This window comes from Orcinus orca, chromosome 16 (assembly GCF_937001465.1).
Source record: "Orcinus orca chromosome 16, mOrcOrc1.1, whole genome shotgun sequence".
Lineage (NCBI taxonomy): Eukaryota > Metazoa > Chordata > Mammalia > Artiodactyla > Delphinidae > Orcinus > Orcinus orca.
Genome location: NC_064574.1, coordinates 68,522,505 through 68,536,316, shown reverse-complemented (window position 1 = coordinate 68,536,316; position 13,812 = coordinate 68,522,505). Strand labels below are relative to the sequence as shown.

The 13,812-nt window shown below is 36.5% G+C and overlaps 1 protein-coding gene across 12 annotated transcripts in view; it reads right to left on the bottom strand.

Moving 5' to 3' along the window:
- TNRC6A (trinucleotide repeat containing adaptor 6A) overlaps window positions 1-13,812 on the bottom strand; it is a 211,175-nt gene that overhangs the window by 53,339 nt on the left and 144,024 nt on the right. For all 12 annotated transcript variants that reach the window (XM_033426011.2, XM_049699019.1, XM_049699020.1 and 9 more), the window contains one exon: window positions 13,048-13,069. In XM_033426011.2, coding sequence (XP_033281902.1) covers window positions 13,048-13,069 — 22 coding nt within the window. The remainder of the gene's footprint in view (window positions 1-13,047; window positions 13,070-13,812) is intronic.

Genomic DNA, 13,812 nt, shown 5'->3' with positions numbered 1-13,812 from the left:
TAATACAGATGGTATTTCTGGATTACAATGGCATCACACTAGAAACACAGGCAAATACGACTGCCTTATTTAAATAAATTTTGAGTTGAAGAGGAAATAAATACCAAAACTGTAGAATTATATTTAAAAAAATAGTGAAAACAATACACATAATAAATTTTAAGGTATCACAGACTTAATTATTTTCAACAAATGAGAATGAATGTGAAGCAACCAACTCAAGTTAAAAATCAAACTAAAGGAAGCAGTAAGAAGGAATCAGTAAAAATAAAAGTAGAAATCAATGACTTTAAAAGTGAACCAATAGCAAATAAAGATTTGAATAAATATATGACACAGATATAAAAAAGGAGTATAAACAAAATATGCTATAATTTTACATTTTAATCTCCGGAATATTTTACATTGTTGATTCAATAAAAGTTTTTTGGAATGCAAATAAGTGAACCAATAAATCCAAGGCATGGTTCTATGAAAAAAGTAAACTACCAATTAACCTAATTTTTAAAAAAGAAAATGGAAAAAAAATAAGAGATGATTTTCTAAAATTAAGGTATTTCTTAAGGCTTAACTCATTAAATAATTGGAAAAACTGGAGGAGGGAATTATTTAACACTGATCCCAGAAGAGGCAGAAAAAAACAGATTAATTAGCATAGAAGAAGTGGAGAAATTTATGAAATCATCAATCAGGATCACATAGTTTGATCAATACTACCATGCATACTTCTTCATTTTTTTTTTAACTAGCATACTTTTAAGAGATATTTATCTCTAAATTAAATGCTATTTAAATTGTTGTAGGGCACAGCATAAGATGGAATACCAACATTAACACTGTTACAAATAAATCAGACAAAATTTTCGTAATCCCAAACAATGGGGGAAATAAAAGAAGCAATATAAATAGTACTGGGGAAGAAAGGACATAACTTCAAATATAGAGATTCTGTAAAGACAAGAAAATACTATAATCTATACCAATAAAACAGAAAACCCAGCTAAACTGAGTGTTCTACAACATGGCTTGGCAAATCTTTCCTGTAAAGGGCCAGATAGTAAACATTTTAGGTTTTGCAGGCCATACAGTCTCTGTTGCAACTACTCAACTTGCTGCTGTAGCACAAAAAAACAGCCACAGACAGCACGTAAATGAATGGATATGATTGTGTTCCAACAAAACTTCACATAAAAAAAACAGGCAGTGGGCCAGATCTGGCCTGCAGGCTGTAGTTTTCCAGCCTCTGCTCTGTAAAATATAATTTACCAAAATGAGCTCACAGAGGAGTAGAAGATCCTATGGAATAATAACAGCAGAGGACACTGAAAGATCCTGCAAGGTTTACCTCCTTAAAAAGCACCTGGCTCAGATGACTTTACAGGGAGTATGTAAATAAAATCCTCAAGAAGCATATATAATATCAATCTTACATAAACTGTTCCAGAACAAAGAAGTAAAGGTTCAAAAGACTGGCTGGATTCAAATTTTGGCTCTGCAACTTACTAGCTACATGACCATGGGCAAAGTACTTATCCCCTCTGTACCTGTTTCCTCATCTGTAAAACAGAGTCAAGTATTAATACCTACACCCATCGGGTTTTTGTGAGGTTTTAACAAGATAATAGATGTAAAGAATTAAAAACAGTACCTGGCACATGGTTAGTACTCAATGAATGTTAGTGATTACTATTACCATCTGGGTAAAAAAAAGGGAGGAGGAATTAGGATGAACCCCAGGTTTCTGGCCTGGAATCCGAGTAGACAGTAGTACCATTTACTAAGATATGAAATAGAAGACAAAAATTAAATTTGGGAAGTATGTGAGAATTACTTTTTTTTTGTTTGTTTAATTGTTAGGTTTGTTATTACTATAGGACAGCCACTCTCAAACTTTTTGGTCTCAAAAAGTTTACACTTTTTGAGACACTTAAAATTTACACTTATAATTTACACTTAAAAAATTACTGAGAACACCAAAAATTTTTTGTTTATGTGGGTTACATCTATAGATATTTACCATACTAGGAATTTAAACAAAGAAAATTTTAAAATATTTATTGACTCATTAAGAAAGTCCTTTATATATTAAAAATAAATGTTTTTTGAAAAAAAATTTCCAAAACAAAAAAAAAAAATTATGCATTGTTTTACATTTTTGCAAATCCCTTTAACATCTGGCTTAACAGAAGGCAGGTGGATTCTCACATCTACTTCTGCATCCAATTTGTTGTGACTTGCACATTATGTACCCTCTAGAAAACTCCACTATATACTCATGAGAGAATAAGTGGCTAGGCAAAGCCTTTCTACTATTATTATGAAAATAGTTTTAACCTTGTGGATCTCATGAAAGCTTCAGGAAGCCTCTCAGGTGCCCTTGGGTAAACTATGAAAACCACTGCTGTAAGAATGCTACTGAATATATGGTTCTAGAATTCAGTAAAAGTTTGAACTAAAAATATGGATTTAGGATTCAGCATACAGGTAGAAAAAGAAGTTATAATATAAGAAATGGCAAGACCTAAAGAATAGGTTTAAATAGAAGACAGAAGAAGAGAAGTTATGGCAAGAATAAGTTACAACTGCCAGAGAAGTAGGAGCGCTGTTGTTTATTTTAGTAAACGGCCTCACTATCTATCTAATTACTAAAGCAGGGACATCTTTCTCAAATTCTCCCTATCCCTTTAGGTCCAGTCAGTCTAAAGGTCCAATAGATTAATTATCTCCTTGATACAATCCAAATGCATCCTTGTATCTCCAATGTCACTGCTGTGATTTAGGCCCTTACCAATTTCATCTTGCAAAAACCTAATTGGTCTCCTTGGCTTAAGTGTTGATCTCATCCCACGCCCTTTTCACTCTCCCCAAATCTATCATCTCTCTGCCCCACATTATCTATATTATTAAAGTGCTCTCAGAATTAATGCAAAGTCCTTAGCACAGTCCCTATCTACCACTTTTCCAGATTTTCCACTTTTCCTGCTACATCCACACACATCTCCTCTTCTGCATCAAATACCTCCAATTCTCTGAAAGGCATCATGCTCTTTCATGACATTCCTTTCTTGAAAATCTTTCTGTCTACCACCTTTCCTAGGAAACAGCTAATCACCCCCCACTACCCCTCTATTCAGCTAATCTTAGAAGTATTTTATGACAACATCCCCTCCCCACTCCCATAAAACTCTTAGGCATTCCTTACACCAGAAGTCTCCAACCTTTTTGGCACCAGGGACCAGTTTCATGGAAGACAATTTTCCACAGACGGGGGTGGTGTGGTGTGGTTCAGGCAGTAACGCGAGCGATGGGGAGCCGCACATGAAGCTCCCCTCCCTGGCCTGCCACTCACCTCCTGCTGTGCGGCCCGGTTCCTAACAGGCCTGGGGGTTGGGGACCCCTGCCTTACACTACATGTGCTCTGTAAGTGCAGGTTTCTTACTACTTCTTCCTTTTTCCACATGGTGGTCCCAGCACCAAGAACAGCAAATGGCATGTTCAAAAATCCTAGAGAAATCAGAAATATACCTTTTCCTGGGTCTTAGCTCTGCTTCTTCAAGGAACTCTTACCTTCCTACCCAAAATTTCCCATCTTAAATTACCAACACAAAGAGGAACACAGCTGATTTGTCCTTCTACAATCCTCTAGGTTTAGCTGACTGAGTAAATTCTTCCACCGAGCTTCATTAATGAATTTCTGGATGAAACCACCCTATTAACCAATTCTGCTCTTCAGCAAAACACCTTAGGCAAGGTACATCTGTTCTAACGTACAGATCTTCTTTAAGAGCTAGAGGATACCCATACAATATTCACAATATGGTATTCCCAAGATCTTGGTTAATCTGTCCATCAAATTTTGTCCAAATATGTGAGATGCAGAAAAGTGGGATGATGAAAGATTTATTTTTCAGGCAGAGGCACGTGTTTTAAAAAAAAAAAAAGTCATCTACTGTATAGCACAGGGAACTCTACTCAATATTCTGTAATAACCTATATGGGAAAAGAATCTGAAAAAGAATGGATATATGTATAACTGAATCACTTTGCTGTACACCTGAAACTAACACAACACTGTAAATCAACTATACTCCAATATAAAATAAAAATCAAATTAAAAAAGGAAAAAAAAGTCAGATTGCCCTCAAGTCTCTCTTTCATAACTAACAATTCTAGAAGTGATCCCCAAATTTATTTAATTAAAAGTGCTATGGGGCATATGTTTAAAACAAAAACAGGTTCTTCAAGCCTCACAGATTTACTAAATCAGAATCTGTATTTTTAAAAGCACATATCACGTGGTTCTCATTTCTGAGTAAATTCTGAAAACTAGATACTGTAGCAGCATCTACAGAGCTTCTGACTTCCATTTGTGAGTCCAAAACAAAAGATAATACCTAACAATTTCAACTAGAAGTTAGTGACAGGAACAACAAAAAAAAGTCCCAAACACACTGGGGGAAAAAAAAAGTTTGCAAAAGTTATATAATAAAGGAATTTTTAAATTTAATTTTTGATTAATTTGATTTTTTAATTAGAAAAAATGGTCCCAAATATATATAAAAATGAAGTTCAGATAAATTAAACAGTTAGACTATACAATGCTAAAATTTTTTAAAGCTTTCAGAAAGCACAGGCAAAACTTTTTCTAAAATCTGAATAAACGGTAGGTTTTCTCAGCATAAAAATGAGTCAAGAAATCAGAGTAAAAATTGTTAAGTTTGAGCAAATAAAATTATGCAGTGTATTTTATTTTTTCAAAGGTGTCTGTGTGTATATATTTATTCCAAATTAAAAGACAAACTGGAAAATATTTGTCCTTTGGAACAAGTTAAAGGGATCCATTCCCTACCCCCCTCCCACTGCCCACCCCAATTTTCCCTAACCAAAGGGGAAAAGGTACTGTTTTGGTTTAAGGCTGCTAAACCTAACATAGGAAAGCATTCAACAGAGTCACTAGAGTTTAGGACCGGAGTCCTAAACTAAGAATATAAATGTTATTTAATTTTGCTTTCCTTCTTCTAAACATATATTTGCATCTTCTGCATATGTACCCCCTATGGGGTCTGATATTTAGATATTTCTACCTGGTATCTCATCCTCAGAACAACCTCAAACATATAATACAGTCCATAATCTTAGAAATTTTTGCATCAAACACATTAAATGGAATGTTAATGAGCTTCTTATACAGAGAGCTCATGTAAATAGATAACAAAAACTCTAGGCCCAAGAGGAAAATGGGTAGAGAATAATGGGCAATTCATAAGAGCAAAAAAGTACAATTGAACATATGATACTCCATTTTATCAATAAACAAATTGATTTATATTTAAAGCAATAAAATACCAATTTTGGCCTGACAGATTTATAAAGATAATATATCCCATTCTTACGTTGCAAGACATATTCCTTGCACTGTGGCAGAGACACTGCACTGTGATTCACCCATGCTGGGTTGGGTTCTACTTTAATGAGAGGAAAAAGCCAGTCATCGTCTGGGTGAGGAGGAACTCTGAAATGACTGGGGAAACTGCTAATATGATGTTTCAATGGACTAAAAGGTTGCTAGGATACTGCAAAACCACAGTTGTGGGAGTTACAATTTACCAAGTATCAGTTGGATGCCACACAATTTATCTAATATCTCTTTATCCTCACCATGATTCTATGCATTTGAATTATTACTTCCATTTTACCAATAAGGCAACTAAGGGCAGAAGAAGGCTGCCCATGACTAAACATCTAGTAAATGGCGAAGCTAAAATTTAAAACCAAATCTGACCCCCAAACTAATGTTCCTCCTAGTATACATTTTCATCTTACTTATAAGAGCAAAATCAAACTCTCCAAAAATAAAGGAATGACTAATTCTGGCTTAATGACTTTGAAAGCTACAAATCAAAATTTTCTAACCAGCGTTTATAAGTTATCTATCACATACTCAGCATTAACTACCCTCCAGTGACTTATGTTCTATATTATATATCATTTCATTCCCACATTAAGTAACCTGGATTATCTCCTTTTAACAGAGTCAAACCGAAGTTTAGAGGTTACAGTACTTGCTCAAGGTCACAGAGATAAGAACTACAAAGGCAGTATTCAAATCCAAGTTTATCTGACTCAGAAGACTGGACTTTTAACCACTATGCCTGGTTTACACAAAAATTCCAGGATTATCTTATTAGATGAATCAATGCTTTTCGCTTCTGGCAAAATGCTGCCTTTAAGTAACATTTTATCAGGCGTACTTTCACTAAGGCTACTGGCACTGAGAGAGAGAGCTCTTAGTAAGCATTCTGAAGCACAGCTACTATTCTAATTAGAACTACAAGTATATAAAAGTGAAAAAGATGATATATCATGTGTTTTTTCCTAGTCTGGAGCTTTCTTTTACCTGGTTATAACTGATAAAGCTATTCTTGCGAATCCATCCCGACTTCTACTCCAAAATTTAAACCAGAAGACTCCTGATTTGTTTTCTTTGAAATTGAAGACCTAATTGTTGCCCAAGCAGAGTATCTCAGGGCTCAGGACACAACCATACGATGCCTCCAACAACTATAGGCTCATTAGTCTCTGAATCTAGTTTTTGACAATAGTTTACTTTGTTAACTGCAGTAATCTCTGCTTTTCTCATATCTATTTCCTGTCTCCTTTGTCCTGCTCCAGTCTCATCAGACATCTGAATTCACCAAAATCTTTAATTTCTACTTATTTTAATAATTTATTAGTATTTATAAGCAAAACACATCTACATTTGGTAGAAATAAAATGGTTCCTACCTAAAACAAAAAGAGATCTTTAGCATTCTTCATAACCTCCTGAGTACATAAATCTAGATTTACATGTATAAATCTATATAAATCATTTTTCTTTCTCAGTAGGAGAAAAGGAAAAATGGCGACTCTGATATACCTAAAAACAGTACTTTTTATTGACTCCCATGGAAGTAGAAGCCCATTTCCCCCCTTCCCGTTAGTGCATAGTTAGAAATCTTTTTGTTACACAGCTCAAAGACATCTTCATAGAAACACATTCACCATTAGTAAATTCTTAATCAGTAACAACCTCCTCTTCTTCAAAGAGGTCAGTACCCATCTGCCTTCAAAATCTCTCATAAAGCCAAAGTACTATCATGGCACATTTGGAATCAGAACCTGGTCTTCCAAATATTACCTAATACCTGCCTGTGGTACAAAAGTCATGTTTCTACCATGCATACTGTGGAGAAAAACACTGAACTGAACCCCGGTTCTAACAGCAGACCTTTCCAACCTGTGTGCCAGGAATCGGTTAGAGGGATGCTGAGGGGAGCAGTACTTCAGAGTCCAGGTGACCAGACTCTCTAGATCGTCATCCTCAGCTGAGAGCAGACTCTTCTGTTTACAATAGCCCCACAAATGTCATTTTCTACATGTGCCATTATGTGAATAAGGTCAGGCAATGTGCTTCAAGTCACAATCTATTTGCGCCTCAATTTTCTTCTGTATGCAGTACAGTGATCCTTTGTCAGGCCACCAAAGTTCCTGAATTTCATTACTGTAGGAAGCTTTGTGATTGAGAAACTTATGATCTCATGGAGAAAACAGAGTGCTAAGCTGAGATCACAGGTAAAAACATTTAAAACAAAGATGAGAATGGAAACACACTGGGGACAAGGACTTGGAGTTTTGTTCATGCACAGCAGTGACCACAACAGTGCATGAAACAGGGTGGGCACACAATAAATATTTCATGAATGTTAAATGGTTCCTGAAAAGTCAACTACTTCACACATCACAAAATTGTCGAAACCTCTCGACAAACAATGTTGCTGGTAATACAATTTTTTATTTGTTTCTTTGTGCTCAGTCAACAGGGAAATACTATAAAATCTGTTAGATCTTTCTGTAATATTTTTAAAAGATGCATTGTTTTAGTTCATTCATTGCATGTTATTAAACCATGGGCAATGGTGTAGCTCTCCTGTTCTGTCTTCCATATAACTAACTACAGGGATATTTTCAAAGAAAAAGAAGCAGTAGAGCCCAGTAGGGTTAGTAGTCCAACCCTTACTCAGACACCAATCAGCTGCATAACCAATAGGAAAGTTACTTAACCTTTCTTAATCTTGATTTTACCTGTAAATGGTGATAATACTATCCACTCTCATAGGGCTGTTGAAACGATTAAATGCAGGCTTATATTGTGCTAGTACACACTGATGAAGCCCTATTCCTAAACATTTAAAACAAAGATGAGAATGGAATAATTCCTGTATTAGTTTTTAAATATCCACTGCGTTAAGTCTCACAGTTCCCAGGCTGCTGCCCTGGTGCCTTCGCTGGGTCCCACACATTTCCCAAAATTCAATAGCTAAGAGTTACTCTTAGCACATTAAGATCTTAGGTCTGCTCCAGTACAGTGTTATGAACCACTGGTGCCCATTCACTATTAGTAATTAAATATTTAGAATCTCACCTTGACTAATGAAATATAATCAAGCACAATATAAATATAAAGCACAGTCCATGCTACAGAGTAGGTGCTCAGAGTTAGCTATCTTGACGCCTCCAATATGATGTGACATGCAGCTGATTTAACAGCTCTTGAATATTTTGATCACTCCCTAGATCAATGGATTTAAGTAATGAAATTGTGTTTGATAGAAAAACAGAAAGGCTAGAATTGAATACAAATAATGGTTTCCAACTATGGCAGGAACAAAAATGTGTTTTAAACGTTGATTCAATTCTCATGAGTTTTTAATTAATCCGGAAAGAGAATAGCCACAATTAACTATGCTTCCCTATGTGATCACCAGAAAACAAAAAGTCTGTATCAAATTTTCTCTATTCCTGCTTCCATCCCAGGCTCCCCTCATCTCCTTTAGGAGCTCTAGGGTTTGCTATTCTCTGTAATTAGCTTGCTTATGAAACCACTTGAAGAAAGCACTGGCATGATATAGACAGACAGAAAAATAAATATTAGCTGTCAAAAATTAACAGTGCTTATTCTTTTGCAAGGAATGTACAATCAGTATGCTTCCAAAACAAGCCAGTGTCAGAGCTGGAAAGCTGTTTTAAAAAAATGACGTTTATTCTTGATAGAGTTCCCAGTCCTTCCCTGTCTTTACAATGTATAGGTCCACAGGATACCCATCCGTTCCTATACCTCACCATAATTTTTTTAGCGCTTCATTCCCCTGCTGTTTCAAAGAGATACTCATCATATACATATTTTAGAAAGGAATTTCAAACATTCAAATAGCTATGCTCCTTACAGTTTTTCCAAGTTCAAGTCACAGGTAAGAATAAAATTTTCAGAAATTTCATTATGTCACTCATTATAATGGTCCACATTTTTATGAGATGACGCATGAGTCCACTGCACCAAGAAATAAACATCATATTGTTTTCATATAAGAAAGCTGGTCAAGAATTTAATTTATGATACCTTACAAAAATCCAGCTTTTATACAGTTTCACCACTGAATGAGAGCAACATCAGCAGGTATTATTTAATCGGGAATGGCAGTAGCCTTAGAAAAAGAAATAGCTCATTAAGGCAGAATTCTACAGGGAGTGCCGGGCCTAACCAGTTATGCAGTCTGAGCACTAAAATCTTGACTCTTAACAACCAAGAAGGCTCTAGAACTATGTGGTCCAATAATATTTTAAATTCAGTTCCTCAGTCACATTAGCCACATTTCAAGTACTTAATAGCCACATGTGACTAAACCTGGGCTTTATATAGACTCTATAATATAGAAAGACAAAAATAATGCTGACAGTATAAACTATAATCCTGAATTAGGTGAATTCTCCTAATTTTTAAATGTTGGCAATCAATTAAAAATTTAAAGGATAACAATAAAAACACTGTGTGGAGACCATAGGAGATGAGGGAGAAATGACAACTAAACAAATTACCTTGCATTGGATCCTAGAACAGAAAAGTTAATAGAAGAATTGGTGAAATCTAAATACAGTCTGGAGTTCAGTAATACCAACGTATGTCAGTTTCTTAGTTTTGACAAATGTACCACAGAAACGTAAGATGTTAATAATGGGGAACTGGGTGAGGTCTATATGGAAACTCTCTGTACTATCTTTTCAACTTTTCAGTAAGTCATAAATTATTCCAAAATAAAGTTTAGTAAAAAAAACAACGGTGTGAGCCAAACCCATACCACAAGCGTCCTAAATTTATAATCTAATCACTGCCATAAACACCATATATTGTACACACCACGAAAATAAATACATTTTCATGAATCAGAATAAGCGTGACCAAGTATGAAGGGAGCTGCCATCAAAAGAAGGATGAAGTGAGTAAAATAGTTGGCAAAACAACGTAAAGCATTTTGAAGTGACTTTCATATACTCAGCCTAACATTCTCAGAATTGTGGAAAATCTAAAAAAAAGATTCAAACATGTTCATGTTTTATGTATGGATGTAAAAGAATGACTTACATTTGGAAAGGATATAAACAGTAGGTACTCAAAGGTCATGTCTGAAGAAACAAATATCCATGGACCAGTCAAAAATCTAAGATAGAATAGTGAGTGCCCCAAGCTTAATACACATCACAACACTAAGAAAATGGAAAGGGAAGGATCTAGGGCAGTTAGAGAGATCCACTAGAAGATGAGTTCTGAGAGCGTTAGAAAAGCTGAAAGGCATCCTTGGCTAAGAAATGGGATCAAAAAGAAACAAACAGGAATGAACATGAAAAAGATAAGAATGATCTGAAAAGTATAAAGGAGTGATGGGAAACAAGTTGGTTAGATCATGGGAGGTCAGATTAAAGCGGGACTTGAAAGTCAACCAGGAGTTTGGTTTTGAAGCAAAGCAACAAGGAACAACACAACATTCCTATCCAGGCGAGTGGTGTGAGAAAAGTGGAATTTTAAGAAAATTAATTTGGTCATGTTCCTACTAAAATTTTTTTTTGGGGGGGCCACGCCACAAGGCTTGCAGGACCTTAGTTCCCCAACCAGTAATGGAACCTGTGGCCCCTGCACTGGAAGCTCAGAGTCCTAACCACTGGACTGCCAGGGAATTCCCCACGTTCCTACTGAATTAATTTGGCAGTGCTACTCCCTACATCATTCCACATCCCTGTAACTTTCTTAGACATCCAAATTCAAAGCCACAATATCACCTTCTGATCTCACCAGTTGCCAATCCTGTCAATTACATCTCAAACATCTGTCATCCATCTCCTACCTCTACTGTCAAGACCTCAGTTCAAATCCTCATTACCCTATTCCTTCCCTTCTCTCTCTGGTACTGCTCCTTTTTGGTGACACTAGACACAACTGACAAAGAAATGTTCTTAAAGCATAGCTTATGACCATGACCTCTAAATGCAAGAACGTTTGCTAGCTCTCCACTCTTTAGGCAGCATGAAGTCCGTCCTCTGGTTCCCCCTACCTCTATGCCTATATTCGGCCCCTTCCCTTTAACACCCCTATACTCATTCTCTGAATATTCCCTCTTCTTGTCCACCTGCCTCTTCTGCCCAGTGTCTTTTTTCTGTTAGCTCCATCTTTCAAATCCCTGCCCATCTGTCAACCAAAACTTTCCATGTAAGTAATTGCTAGATTTAAAAGAACGAAAAAACAAATGATGTCACCATCTTCTTAAGCTCTTCAGTGGCTCCTTGAGTACATTTAGCATATAAGGCCCTCTCTGACCTGGCCCCTGCCTACCTCCTTCAAAAAACCCTTCAACCCTGACCACTTATCACTAGGTATTTAATGCTCTTGGAATACCACCAATGCACATAACATCACATTATGTCTTGTCTCTGTGCCTTCAATCATGCTGATCCCTCTGCCATTTCATTCTTTCTTTGACTGGCTGTCTCATCTTTAAGACTCACAACCTCAAAAAGGTCTTCCTTATCTGTTCTTGTTCACTCTCATACAACTGCACCTAAAAATGTTACCTTAAGCAATGCCTTGGACTTCCCTGGTGGCACAGTGGTTAAGAATCCACCTGCCAATGCAAGGGACACAGGTCAAGCCCTGGTCCGGGAAGATCCCACATGCTGCTGAGCAATTAAGCCCATACGCCACAACTGCTGAGCCTGTGCTCTAGAGCCCGCGAGCCACAACTACTGAGCCCACACATCACAACTACCAAAGCCCACGCACCTAGAGCCCGTGCTCCGCAACAAGAGAAGCCGCCGCAACGAAGAGTAGCCCACGCACCACAATGAAGAGTAGCCCCTGCTCGCCGCAACTAGAGAAAGCTTGCACGCAGCAATGAAAACCCAACGCAGCCAAAAATAAAAATATAATAAATTTATTTTTTTTTTAAAAAAAGCAATGCCTTACCTTAACCTCTAATAAAAACAAGCAGTTTTGAGTGCAGTATCAGCCAAATGCAGAGATTATACTTTTGGTATAGCTTACGTAAAAATTCAGAATCTTTAGGCCTAACAAGTTCAGCATCAGAGACCCCTACACCTTTCATTACAGGTAGTCGACTCCTGGGAAGGTGAAGAACTCCTGATTCAGGATGTGAGAGGAATTAGGTTCCTGTTTCTTTACCACCCTGAAGTCTTTTGCTTGGCATGTACTGGGGGCTGTTCAACCTAACCATAATGTTAGCAATCTACTATTCTCAGTGATAATATAGAATGGATGTCAGTCTGCCTACAGGAAGGAGTGGGGGACAATATTATACAGAGAACAAGGAATAAAGTCCTAGAGGTAGCTCCAGCCAAGAAGACTTTTAGATGGAAGACTGAAGGAAAGGCACATGTGCTCAAAGACTCCAATCAAGGAAGTATGTTAGGAAGTGGTGTTTATTCTAGGAGATAAATGTAAGGTAGGTCTCGAAACTATATTTTTAAGGTGGTAATTAATATATACTACAATAAATCATAAACCCCAAAAGATGACTCCACGGTGATGTCACTGAAGAAGTCTGTCCCCACCCCCTGTTCCTTTCATGCTCTTCTCTCTCCCATCCTGGAGGTGAATAAAAATGCATATCAACAACCTTCCTTTAATGAAAAAAAGAATAAAAAATAGCTTTAAACAACGTACCTTTGATTTTTTGTTCAGTGGCCTAAAATAAAAACAAACAAAAAACAATGTAAATATGAAACTGAAAGAAATGGATTGTTATGATAAAATGCTCATATATTACTATTACATAAGACATAACACATTTTTATTAAATAAGGAATTTGTCACTTAGATGAACTGCATAGGAAAAGATATGCAAAAAAAGCATGCTTTTCCCACAGATGTGCCCCATTGTCCCTGACACAATGTTTATTAGTAAAAAAAAATTCTGGAAATGCTTTAGTCACAAAGCAGAAAAGACACCATTGTATGACAGTATAATAATAATAATGATAAATGGAACTTCTCTTCATTTAGTTTTAAAATTATATAACTGTCACCTTTACCTTTAATGGATCTAATGAGTTTTTCAAATGTTTAAAGGGCTTCAAATTTTCTTGTATCACATGATAAAACATGAATTAAGTTTTCTGGAAGAAAAGCTGCATAAAGCTTCTTTGGCCAAATTAGTTAATACATTTAACTCCTGGAAGTTAGGCTGCTACAGTTAAGCATGGTGAACTTTTAAGTATTTCTGGGTGGGAAAAATTTTGAAACATTTGTCACTTCTGACACATCTGACAATTCAATTAAAATCATTGTGTTCTGAAGTTAAGCTGACATGGGCCCTGCTTCCCATGCCTGCCCCTACTTCCACTGTCTCTGACACAACAGGGAGAGGGGCTTGAGGACAGTAGGACTGCCTCAAGGTGGCTGGCTCAAACTTCAAGGGCCTCAAGAAGA